The sequence below is a fragment of the Diachasma alloeum genome, unplaced genomic scaffold (genome assembly GCF_001412515.2).
Source record: "Diachasma alloeum isolate Michigan unplaced genomic scaffold, Dall2.0 Dall_scaffold_00295, whole genome shotgun sequence".
In the NCBI taxonomy this organism is placed as follows: Eukaryota; Metazoa; Arthropoda; class Insecta; order Hymenoptera; family Braconidae; genus Diachasma; species Diachasma alloeum.
Genome location: NW_021680434.1, coordinates 1,100,893 through 1,114,816, shown reverse-complemented (window position 1 = coordinate 1,114,816; position 13,924 = coordinate 1,100,893). Strand labels below are relative to the sequence as shown.

General features: G+C 36.8%; 1 protein-coding gene across 2 annotated transcripts in view; it reads left to right on the top strand.

Annotated features, from left to right (window-relative positions):
• The window catches only part of LOC107039261 (histone demethylase UTY), a 79,658-nt gene that overhangs the window by 42,272 nt on the left and 23,462 nt on the right, over positions 1-13,924 (top strand). For both annotated transcript variants that reach the window (XM_015258784.1, XM_015258785.1), the window contains one exon: positions 12,644-12,822. In XM_015258784.1, the coding sequence (XP_015114270.1) occupies positions 12,644-12,822 (179 nt within the window). The remainder of the gene's footprint in view (positions 1-12,643; positions 12,823-13,924) is intronic.

Genomic DNA, 13,924 nt, shown 5'->3' with positions numbered 1-13,924 from the left:
GCTTGACTCAAGTCGAGTGACTCGGACTACACGAATCTGGATTTCGGGTCTGATATGAGTCGAAAAGTGGTTTATTTCAAGAAAAAAGGTGTCAAGTTGACAGCGGATGAATGAAGTTGAATGAAGTCAGCAAATGGGCTTGAATCAAGCCCATAAATCGGTTTGATTCAAGTCGATTTTTGTCTTGATTCAAGTCGAGTGACTTGGATTGGCGGACTACGCCAATCCGGGTCTGATATGAGTCGAAAAGTGGTTTATTTCAAGAAGACACGGGTCAAGTTGACAGTGGTTTGAATGAAGCCAACAAATCGGCTTGAATCAAGTCCAAAAATCAGTTTGATTCAAGTCAAGCGATTTCTGTCTTGATTCAAGTCGAGTGACTCGGACTACGCCAATCCGGATCTGATATGAGTCGAAAAGTGGTTTATTTCAAGAAGACACGAGTCAAGTTGATAGCGGTTTGAATCAAGTCGAATAATCGGCTTGAATCAAACAGAAAAATCAGCTTGAATCAAACCGAAAAACGAAGTGAGTTACGCATAAATTTTGGCTGTTCCAGGTAGTAAATAGCGACTGGATTCAAGTCGACTTTTCGGTTTGATTCAAGTCGATTTTCGTCTTGATTCAAGTCGAGTGACTCGGACTGGGTCAATCCGGATTCAGGGCCTAATATGAGTTGAAAAGTGGTTTATTTCAAGAAAAAACATGTCAAGCCGACATCGACGTGAATCGATTCGAAAAATTGACTTGAATCAAGCCCGAAAAATTGACCTGAATCAAGCCGAAAAATCGACTTGAATCTGCCAAATTGTAATCTGCAACTGCCAAATTAATGAACATTCATCCCTAACAATTGATAATTCAGGGAAATTGTTGTTTGAATTTTCAAATTATTTAATAATTTATCACATGGACCGGAAAATTGTAATTCCATTGAATACTCCAGAATTCAACTGATTATTCAATAACAAAATGCATGAAAATTTAGTGTGAATGAGTGATTGTTAAAAATTTCAACATTTTTTACTTGAAATTTCAAGAGTAATTTTCTAACAGTGTACATCAACGTCTTCTCCATTGAATCCCACAAGAAAATCGTCCGTTATCCCAAGAAAAAATATCACATTGCAAAATACGAGGAAGAATAAATAAAGCCCTCTCCAACCCCAACCGCAAAATTAATAAAAACTCATCCCCAACAATCGCCCTGAGTGCAGGAAGTGGTCAGTCCGGAACAATCCCATCCGTAAAAACCCCCGGAATTGAGAGTTGCTGGTGCCCTGGTTTTGATCCACCCCATCGAGAAATACCGTAGCTCTCATTCTTCAACCGGACGTGGTTCTTCTCAAAAAGGCACAACGTACACGGTATCATATCGTCCAGCTGGTAAACAGCTGCCCACATCCTGTCTCACGTTTACTTACGTCTCGGCAATGCCCGTGAATTCAGTCTCTCCTTTTATTTATTTTTCTCTCTTTCCCTCTCATTTTTCTCTCATCCCCACTCCAGTTTGCTTCACGTGGAGGAAAATAAAAGAGAATGGTAACACTGGTGGGGACCCAAGATGGTGGACAGGTGCGCCGTGGCACGCGACCACCTCACTCGTTTATTTATTGTTTATTATCTTCAACAACATTCTCTTTATTCTGTTTTTTTTAAGGGATTAAAAATGTTGAGGATAGCCGAGTGGTAGAGTTTTTCATGCAATGAAATTGCATTTTAATGGAAGACATTTCAAATTATGTTGAAAATGGTGGATTGAAAAAATTGTTGATAATTTTTTACAGAAATTTCTACTACATTTCTTGGAATTTTTTTTACATTATGCAGTATTAGAAAAAAATGAAATTTCATGGGCTGCCCTAATGAGCTGCACTACTAATTTTCAGAACAGTGACTGAATATGATTTAGGGGAAAAAGATCATGAAATTTCAGGTTTCACTGAAAATTTAGTAAAATCATAGAATTTCAAGCAGCATGAAGAAGAGAACTCTTTAATTTATTTGAATTTCCAATCTAATATGGATATTCAATGCCAAATTACATTGAATTTTCAGTGAAATCTGAAATTTCATGATTTTTTCTGTTCTGAAAATTCAAGAATATGTTTACAGGAATTTTCTGGTTTTTTATTCATTTTCAGAGAAAAATGGAACTGAAATTTACAGTTCTGTTTGATTTTTCCACGAAATTCTGAATTTTCAATAATGAAATTCCTTGAAATTTCAGACGAAAAATTTTAACAGTGTAATTGAACTAAATATTTCAGGGAATTTTTACAGTGCAAATTAGTAAATTTCAATTAATTTTAATTTCAATTAATTTTGAATCATTAAAAAAAATATTAAAAATAGAAAAGAAATTGCCGTTTTCCTGAAATTTCGCACTCGGGTGGAGCTTTCACGGAGAAATAATCCAAGTGGCCTAGGAGAATTGTTTAGACGGGATGATTAAAAAACTCATGAAAAATGGGAATTCTGCGTGCGCAACTTGGAATAGCGACAACGTCGAGGTTAGAAATCGTGGAGGGCTAAGCGCGGCAAATACGAATGGAGTTGTGATGATACATTTCGCTGTGGGAAGGAACATAACAGCTGAGTGAATCAGTGCTGCCAACTTGTACCTCGAACGGCACGACATTGTCACTTTTTCTATCCATATTAATTATTTTCGAATAATCCAAAAGACAAGCTAGAAAAATAAAAGAAGGCTTGACATATGCGGGAAAAACTCTAAAAGTTATTGAAAAAATATTTCGAACACAAAAAACGGTCGAAATAGATTGAAAATTTGTAATTGAAAAATCGTTTTTTTTTGTTCAGTGATTGGTTTTCTGCGAGAGACCAATAGATTCCCTCCGTCTCACCTCCTAAAAAACTCTTTCCCATTCTGTAAAATCCAAAAGTCCTCTTTATGGAAGGAACTATCCCCCAAGCCTCTCATGCTCAAAAACATTGCACTACCTGCGTGATATATGCATTAAACACACTCGCCAGTCTCCCGAGACATGAAGATAAAAATCGCAAACTTCTCAGCGGTTAAACGTATCGTTTTTCTTCGATAAGGATCGAACAAAAAATAACGCCGAGGGTAAACGCGTGCTGCACTTCGAGGTTAATTGGACGGAAAATGCGTACATTCACTCGATGAAATTTTTTATACCTTTTCCATTAATTAAACTATTACGTACTGATGAAATATTTCCTATAAAAATTCCGTCACAAATGTCTGGATTGAGGTAATAAATATTCAATTTTAGTGCTCGCGGGATTACCGCAGATCTAATGTCCACGAGAAAAAAGTGAGAACAAGGTTCGAAAAGTGCAATAACGTTTGAACAAATTTACAGCCCCCGGTCCCATTTTGCCCTGCGCTATCCCAATAATTCCTCCATAAACTCGTGCAATTGATGAGGTAATGGTTTTTTTCTTGGTGCAAGAGCAACTTAACGAGACATTTTGTTGCAACCGTCCAGTGTTGAAGATTGGCAAAACACAGGTGCTGGTGCAGCTCAAGATTTTTAGCTTTTAGGGCCCCGACGCGTGCAAACACCTGTCCCCACGGCGCGTGCGCGATGCATCTGCCGCCACTCGGCGACCAATGCGCGTCCTCCGGGCATGCGCATTCGGTTAAAATAATCGGCGATGAGTTTATTTGGCGATAAGCGGGGAACAAAGCGGTGGAAATCGTTGCAGAATCGTTAGTCATAAAGCATTCAACGATTTTCTGATAAGACTAAAGTAGGATAAACGTAAGCTGAATGTTGGACATTAAAGTCTAAAGTCTAAACGAAAGTTTATGTGAAGAGGAATATTTACTTTCATTCGCACTGTTGGAAATTTTTGGAAATTTCAGGGAAGACATTATGGTAAATCTCATGAGAGTGAAATTGAATCGGAGTTATGATTCTAAAAATTTGCAAAAATAAATGGATTAAATTAAATGGATTAAACAATATGTGAAAAAAAATTCATGAAATTAGCTGTATTTTTCAAATATCCTACGTCTCTCCTGAACATCGTTAAGGATGTTTAGCCATTTTCAGCAAATCTTATTTTTTCATGTTCAAGGAAAATTCTTTTTTGACTGATAGCAAAACACTTGAAAGTAACTTCTTTGATGTTACAGAAAAATAATCGCAATAGTCTCGCCAGGAATGAGCAAATTTTTCTTTATACACGGGCTCTTATGGGATTTATGTTTGAAATTTATAATTCACCTATTAGAAGACTTTAAAAATAGAAATAAAAATAAAATGTAATGTGCAAAACTATACTGAATCGAATAGCCAGAGAAAAATTTGGGGTACCCGGGCAAAAGATGAAATCTTTGAAAGATTCTATCCCACATAAGCGTACATTAGCGCATGCGTTTGGTGGATTTTGTTAAAAAAAAAAAAAAAAAACACCTTCCAGTTGAAAAAAATCAATTTTTTTTAATACTTGCAAAAATGAACCCCCACGACAATGCGATTGCGCCAGAGCACCCAGCAAGGGCTCGGCCCTCGCAATCGCTCGGAGGAGTATATTTATTTGTACACAATAGCCGAATGAGTCACCATAGAATTAACGCATCGAAGCCGACATTTTAGTGTTGTTTCCCGTGTTGAGGGAGTTCAGTTGATCTAAAATATCTGAAACATCCGACTCCAGTCGTTCCATGGTATTCGCTCGGCTCAAGGTCATGTCTAATAGTCGGTGGTGAACGTTGATTCAAGAGGCGAAAGTAAAATTGCAAAGACCGGGGAGAAGGAATCTCGTCCGTTATGTTGTGACGCTGAATATTAGACTTTTGAAGTCCCTGGGATAGATGGCGTCAATGCTCACCGAGACTAGTCACGTTTTTCATGGTGAGAGAGTGTGTGTGGGTGGGAGACATTCAGTGATAATGTGGGTCACTGGGAAATCGTCATTCTCGTGATGTCATTAGTGACGGTTTCCTTGGGTTTGTGGGAAGAGGGAATTGGCTCGGATGTAACAATCGTTTTGTAGAGTTATTATGATTGTAGAATTGTTCAAGTGATTTATGGTGAATTCCTCTTAACTCAATTTTGCAACTTGTGAATTAAGGAATAAAAATATATGTAATAACAATGAGAATGAGTAAAATTGAATTAACTGAATTAACTGAGAGAAAAACAAACACGTTGTCAAACAAATCTTGTTCGGGCCAACAAAATCGCGAGTTGAAAATTGCCAAAAAGGAATTTGTTTGGTTCGAATTTGAAAGTCTCAAACATGAATAATTGTTCAGTTGAATACGAAAATATCTCATATAGAGGAAAATTTATCAACAAATATTTTATTCCTAAGTTACAAGATTGCTATCATATCATTATTATTGTTTCATTTAAGGGTTCATTTGTTGTCTGTGATTATTGGACAGCTGAAACGAAAAACTACTATACATTGTTCCGCATAAAACAAAGATTTTTCGGGAACAAAATACGTATGGGAGTATCGAATAACGAAGGAGTAGTGCTAGAAATGACATCTCTCGCGTGTACAGAGAATGCAATTTTTTTTGAACTACTAAATCTATTTTAGCGACAAAAATTTTTCATTCCGGCGCACTCTCTCCANCCTAAGTTACAAGATTGCTATCATATCATTATTATTGTTTCATTTAAGGGTTCATTTGTTGTCTGTGATTATTGGACAGCTGAAACGAAAAACTACTATCCCTTGTTCCGCATAAAACAAAGATTTTTCGGGAACAAAATACGTATGGGAGTATCGAATAACGAAGGAGTAGTGCTAGAAATGACATCTCTCGCGTGTACAGAGAATGCAATTTTTTTTGAACTACTAAATCTATTTTAGCGACAAAAATTTTTCATTCCGGCGCACTCTCTCCATGTTTGGCAATAAAAAAATCCTTTTTTGATAATTTTCAAAAAACTATTTTCTTGGCACAAGTAAGACTTGTTTGAGAACTTTGTCGTTTTTCTCTAAGTATAATTGTGAAGACGGAAATGGAAAGAAAGTAAAATAAAATAATATAGTTTAAAGTAGCTCTACCCTTCGGCCGGGCTACGCTGGACTTTTGGATATTTTCAGTTTTTAAATTTTTCAACTAAATTGCATGGAAAAAATTTGAAAAAATTCATACCCAGTCAGTATTATCTAAATTAAATTTCGCAAAATATTGATATTTTTTCAAACATTTCCCTCTTATAAATAAATAATAAAAATTGTTTGCAAAACGGTGGATTATTTTTTATGAGGTGTCAAAAAAATTCTAGATTTTTTCACATCTAATGAAAAAAAATTCATATTTTAATCTTTGATTACAATGGAAATGTTGATTTTCACATAAGACACTGGGTTAAATTCTGATTTTTAAACATTTCTTCTTTGAAAAACCAAAACAATAATTAAATTTAGAAAAAAATGGAATTCCGAATCTAATGGAGTTTTCTGCAATTTTTTTGAAATTTTCAATAATCTTTGAATTTACCGTAAGGGTAGAGCTACTTTAAATTGATCAGTAACAATAATAACAGTGAAAACAATTCCCATAAAATCCTGAATATTCCAGGTAAATTGGATGAAAAAATGCTCCTATACTCGATAAATGCCCTGAACTACTCCAGCAGCCCCAGGAATTCCCCTAAAAACTCGTTTCCACAAATAATAATAAAACTCCCGGCAACAATGCGCCTGAGAAACCCATGTACGGTAGAATCCTACCATTTCTTCCATGGTCTCGAGCCTGGCAAATGCTCTAACGCAATTTCCGCAAGAAACACACGGGCTCGATATGGTAGGATGAGCCACGGGAACTCGACGAGAGTGAACGCATACAAAAGAACGCGTTGTGGCATTCGTAATGCGTCCCGCGGGCACCGAAGAGGGTGGAAAATAAGCAAGAGAGGAAGAAAGAAAAAAATATCATTCGTTTTACTCATTCGTCTGGCAAAGTGGGTACGATGAACTGAGGGTGATTTTTTTTTTCTAATTAAACGGTTTATTGAACATGAACTCTTGGGCTCGTTAGGAGGCTTCAGTGGTTTTTATTATTTTGAAGAGATAAGAATTTGATTTGATTGTCAATTATTTTTTTAATCAGATAACAATCACGAATTGAATCATTGAGAGTTAAATTTAGAATAGTTGAAAATGCTTTTTGTATTTTCAATTATTTGTATCGATCGCACAAGTGATTCAATTAAATTATCAATTTTTTGGTGAATTTCAAAACACAAATCATGAACAATTGACATGATAATCAATTTCATCGTCCATTTTTCAATTAATTGAAAATTATGAAAATTGCAAACGTTGATGAAAACGTTTGTAAAATAATTGACGTTGATGAAAAATGGTAAAAAACGGATTTTTATCCGCATCATTTTTTCAAGTGATTTAATTTAATCATCAATTTTTTAGTGAATTGAAAAACATAAAGTACTAAAAATTGTCATGGAAATTGACTAAAATCTTGAGTGTCAAAATATTGGATTTTCAATCTGAAATTATTTGAACGAATTTTCTAAAAGAAAATGAGTATTAATTTTTTAATAATTTCAAAATAACAACGTATCTAAAATTAACTCAATTTTTAATTAATTTAATTAAAAATTAAAATTAAATTAATTCAATTTTCTAATTTAATTAATTTAATTTTTTTAATTTTTTAAATTGAGTTAATTGAGAAAACGAAACATTGAAAATTGAAATTAAATTGATAAAAATTCTTTTTAAAAAATGGATTCTATCCCCAACTATTTGGATCCTTTTTCCAAGTAAATTAATTAAATTATTATTTGTTCAATGATTTAAGAGTCACGAGTCATTAAAGTTGAAATTGATGAAAAATTGTAAAACATAATGATTTTCATCCGTCACTATTTGGATAATTTTCCAAGAAAACTCATTTATTTATCATTTGTTTAATGACTTCAATGTCCGGAATCATTAAAAATTGACATTAAAATCAGTTTCATCATCAATATTTCAATCAATCCAAAATTACGAATCATTAAAACTTTCAATTGAACCCGCTAAACCTCTTTTATCAAAGAACAATAGACCCTAAAGAAATCAAATAACTTAATCATCAATATATCAATGAATTCGAAAGTCACGACCCCTCAAAGCTTGAAGTCAATATTCTTAACGATAAAAAAAAACAACAATGGCTTGACCAACCGTTTTCCCGGTCACGTGCCATCTAAACGCCCTCATCAGCCTCGTGTACCACCTCAGTATCATAAAAATTCACCCCTCTCAACACCTCATAAATTAATTAGCACTGATGCAAAGAAAAGGGGCGATTGCAAACGCAATGCGAAAAGATGCAAGATACCCGAATGCAAATGAGTGTCGCGCGGAGGCCGTTCTGCACCCTCAAAAATTGAAATTAAACCAGACAAATCGACTCGAGTCATTAACTCCCCGAGAATTAAAAAAAAAACTGTAGCGAAAAGGATTGTTATTCCTCCCAGTAATCTTGATCCTCTGGACACGCATGTGCACTCTCCATGCAAACGACTCATTCAGCCTTCCCCTTTCACTTTCAGTCAAGACCAATTTGTTTCATTCGCCCAGTGCCAATGGAAATGCCAGAAATCAATACCGGAAGTTGCTGTTGTTCTGATTTGTTAAACAAGACGTGGCCATTGCGCAAGAGTAACAATTTGTTATCCGTTGCACAATGCAACTCCTCCACTGGTATTTCCTCATTACTCGTAATATTTTTTTTTTCTTTATTCATGCAGTCGTCCTCCTTCATGCCTCGAGAGGCCTCTGCACGTACTGGCTTCCTCAGGCCAACTCTCTCTTTTGCTAATGGATAATACGAATGCACAGCGTCAAGAATACTACAGACTCGCATCCACCCACACAATCGTGGAGTCTATTATGTAGGTCAGGAGGAATTTATCTTCTAATGTATTTACAGAGCGTTGGAGTTATCGGCGCGGTGNGGGGGGGGGGGGGGGGGGGGGGGGGGGGGGGGGGGGGGGGGGGGGGGGGGGGGGGGGGGGGGGGGGGGGGGGGGGGGGGGGGGGGGGGGGGGGCTGGAATGGCTTTTTATCGCGTGGACCCGGTTTATGGCGGGCTTTATCAATTTTTTGGAATTATTTTTGATGGAGAGGAGTGATTTTTTTCTCAGGAAGAAATTTCGGAATTCGTGGCATTGTGGGGTTATTTGGGTGGTGAGTGGGTTTTAAGGGTGCCAAGTGAATTTGAAAAAAGATTCAAAAAATTTTTTTTCTTTCCCTCCATCATTGGAGAAATATGTATTCATCCATCCGACGAAATTTCAAACCCGCAACCGGAACTAGACATCGAGAAAATAAATGCGGAAAATCCTCTATTTCGCGTGACGAATCTCGAGAAAGCATGGGATCAAATGGGTACGGCGGGTTGAAATATCTCTCTTATTCACTTCGGTAACCCATTGTTTTTTATCGCCATCACATTGAACATATCATTCCCCATATCTTCAAATTTTTTCAAATTTTTCTTGAGTTCCTAGGGGGTTGAAACGTTCAATTTAATCAAAACTCCATAAGAGGCCGTGTAAAAGACTGATTTTGTTTATTTAATTTCTCGATATCCATAAGTTCTAAAATTTAAAAATTGTCACCGATGTTCACCATCTGTCTAATACTATTAATTTAAAAAATTATAACTTTGTTGGTGAATGTCAATTTTCAAGGTCATCGCCAAATTCACTTGGCACCCTTAAGGTTGACAATTTTTTTATTGAAGTTTTCGGGGCACTTGTTGGATATTTATCACTTCCACTTAATACTTCAAACGGGAATTTTGAGAATTTTCGTGAAGAATCAAAGGTAATTGTACATTTCAGCTGGATTATTCTATGAAAATTAAAATAAATCTGGAAAATTCAAGTGAAGATATTCTGGATTTTTCAATCATTTTAAAATTTTGCGTGATTTAATACTAAATAGAGAAAGTTGTAATTATCGGTAGAGGGAAGTGATGACTGGAATTGCTTTTTATCGCGTGGACCTGGTTTATCGTGGGCTTTATCAGTTTTTCGGAATTTTTTTTTATGGAGAGAGGTAATTTTTGTCAGGCAGGAAATTACGCAATTCGTAGAATTCGTGGGATTATTTAGGTGATGAGTGGGTTTCACTGTTGAAATTTTGTAAATTTGAATTTCCGGTACACTTCTTGAGAAATTTATCAATTTACTTCCTCCACTTCAGTTTTAAGAATTTTACTGATAAATTGGTGGAAACTGGAAATTTCAGTTGGATGATTACATGAAAATTGGTTGTAGGAAAAATATTCCCCAAAAAACTTTAAAAACCAGTCCCAAAATAGATGAAAATACAAAATTGTAAGTATGAATAATTTTTTTACGATTCCGAACAAATGATTTTTGTGGTGGAAAATTGTTTATAAATTATTTTTCGAAGATGCTCCAAATTTATGAAAAATTGTACTTTTCAAATTATTTCATCAATCTTCCCCCAAAAGTAGACTTTACAATTTCGTTATAGGGATAATTTAACATTGAATAAAAATTTTACACAAGACTCCCAACAATTTTGTTAATTCTCCGTGGAAGTAATTACCATTTCCATCGTCAGTGAAAACAAAATAGAACGCCCGGTATCCCTCCAACTATAAATATCTAAGTTCAACGTCCATCAGAGCCTCACCCCACTTCCGGGTCAAGACTGCACTCTCTCTCTCTCTCTCTCTCTATTATAAAAAAACGTCTGCCCTCTCTGTTGCATCAATACGAATGGAACCATTTCGCAACTAAGCAGTTTCACCCATTCCCACCAAACAGACTCCTCGGAGTCACTGACATTTACTTCCTAGGGTCATGCGGTGAGTCATCTGATTCAAGCCATCGAACCGATAAAAATGAGGGAATATAGTTCATAGTGCGATGAATGAAGGATGAGTGGATGCACTTTTATTTGGGGATGTGAATAAAAATTCGTTAATTACAACGGAGAAAAAAAGATAAAAATAAAGATAAAAATTATAGTCGCGTAGAAGTCTTTGGCTATTCAGCTAGACATTTAGAAGTCTTGGATTCTCAATTCTTGTTTCAATTCCGACAAATTATCAATAACTGAAGATAGGGGCTGAGTGAGCGGCACTGGTCGCATGCAGCTAATACCGCTCAGTCTGATTCCTATATCGCTCAGTACCTAACCGCTAGTCAATAGCTGTTAAAATAATAAAATCTCCGATGTTGGATGACTCAATGAAATTAATGGAATTCAGATTTTATTTGATAAATTGAAATGCACAAGAACAAAATGATATTGTGAAAATGTGAGAATGGTACTTCAATCATTATTCCATGTTTTTTTTTGAGGGAATAATAATAAAATATTACGGCTCTATTTCGTTTGAACAATTTATTCTCTTTTAGAATAAGTTATACATTTGAATATTTATTCGTTATAACCATCCAAAGGAGTCACCAAACCTCTCGAACAGTGCATTGACGGATTATATAGAATGTCACAGCCATTGTCATTTTCAAATTCTTCTTTCATGATCCGAAAATATTTCTTAATAGTACATTACGGCTGCGCCGCCGTCGTGAGTAACCGCCTGCTGTCCGCACGTGTTGCGTATACTATTTTATATGATAAGTGCGTGATGAAGTTTGGGGGGGGGGGGGGGGGGGCTTCGCCCCCTTTCATCAAGCAGGGGGGGGGCTTCGCCCCCCAGGCACATTCCATAATTATTAATTAAAAGATGAAAAAACTAAATTTCGGTGTTAAATAATGTGAAAAAGAATTACAAAGTGATTGATCATAATTTTATGCGATGATAATGCTATTATCATAGTGAAAAATCTTACGCACTGGTTCCGAAAAATTACATCGTAAAGCCCTGAAAATTCTGAGGTGCATATTGATCAATTTTGAATCCACGTTGACTCAAAACTGCAGCTTGTGCACGAGTTGATAACAATCGGTGAATTTGTCGTGTACTTAAACAATGGGGTAAGAGTATGTAATTGAAGGTAAGAGTTATGTGGCCATTGAAGTTGGCCCACCTTTCTTCTGGCAAATGCAAATCCCATCAGCTGAGCAACACCCGTTCCGCTTGTCACGGCCTCCTTTACTCCCCTCAAGGCTGCACATCTTTTATATGCAGTTGTACCCAATGCACATTGCAGAAGGCTTCCCCCTTCCTTCCTTTTAACACATTTATCAAGAGCAAACGTGTGCCAGTGTGACGTGCCTGGTTAAAACCCGGACGAGGTCATGATTGTGCAATTCTTACGTGTTACCGAGGTTTATAATTTTATTCCACTTCCGGAAAGTTAAATAAACGGCAAATGCTGGTCGTTTTTAGGATATTTGAAGGACACGGTATCAAAGATGTTGTCCTTGAGGTGAATTGTTTTGCGTTATTTTTAGAAAACTAATTGATTAACACGGAGTTAATCACGACATGTTTGTTAATTACGTGATTATCTTGGGAATGAATAGTTTTAGAGAGAAATGTCAGAAAACAACTTCTGTAGATCTTTAAATTTCCAACAAAAAATATCTTTTGAAATTTTCTCTCAAAAATGCTCATTAACGAGGAAAATCCAATTCAATCTAAAAAAAAAGTAAATAAGAATTCGTTTTATGACACCAAATGTCAAATCTAATTTTGCGTTAATTCATTGCTGTTTCAGGGCTATAAAATCCTTTCAACAAGTACTATGGGTGGATCCAGGATTTCCCCGCGCCTGCGAAGTGCATTTTCGCCTCGGTTTTATGCTCAAAGTCCATGCTGACTTTGAAGCAGCATTAAAACACTTGACGTTAGCGCTCATCGACGCCAGTACACCGGCCTCGTTTTCAAAGCTCGAGAGTAAGTACTCAAAGGAATTAAATTGGGGAAATTCTCCAAATAGCATATAATATTCACACTGTTAGGAGACAACAGCTTAACAATAATTTTCACGCGACTGACAGCAAGTTATGGGGCGGAGGGGTAATCATGAAATTTTAAAGTTCACAGTGAGTTAAATGGAATTTTTTAATGGAAGTTTCGAGCTGGAGGAGTATTTTACCAATTTTTTTACATGTAAAAAAACAAGTAATTTACCAAGAAGGTTTTAAACCTTTTTTACCGCGCGTGTGCGTGGTTGACAACAACACAGTTGTTCTGGCGCGAGAACAACCCCATTGACAGGTTTGCAAGGGTCATGCCTCACAAGGGTCAAACATCGCAATGGTCGTACCTCGCGAGGATCAAACATCGCAAGGGTTATACCTCGCGAGGGTCAAATGTTGTAACGGTTAAACAACAGAGATAGGCAGAGGACAGTAAGTAATTTACCAAGAAGGTTTTAGATCTTTTTGACCGCGTGTGTGCGTGGTTGACAACAACACAGTTGTTCTGGCGCGAGAACAACCCCGTTGACAGGTTTGCAAGGGTCAAACATCGCAATGGTCGTACCTCGCGAGGATCAAACATCGCAAGGGTTATACCTCGCGAAGGTCAAACGTTGTAACGGTTAAACAACAGAGATAGGCAGAGGACAGTAAGTAATTTACCAAGAAGGTTTTAGACCTTTTTGACCGCGTGTGTGCGTGGTTGACAACAACACAGTTGTTCTGGCGCGAGAACAACCCCGTTGACAGGTTTGCAAGGGTCATGCCTCACAAGGGTCAAACATCGCAATGGTCGTACCTCGCGAGGATCAAACATCGCAAGGGTTATACCTCGCGAAGGTCAAACGTTGTAACGGTTAAACAACAGAGGTAGGCAGAGGACAGTAAGTAATTTACCAAGAAGGTTTTAGACCTTTTTGACCGCGTGTGTGCGTGGTGGACAACAACACAGTTGTTTTGGCGCGAGAACAACCCGGTTGACAGGTTTGCAAGGGTCATGCCTCACAAGGGTCAAACATCGCAATGGTCGTACCTCGCGAGGATCAAACATCGCAAGGGTTATACCTCGCGAGGGT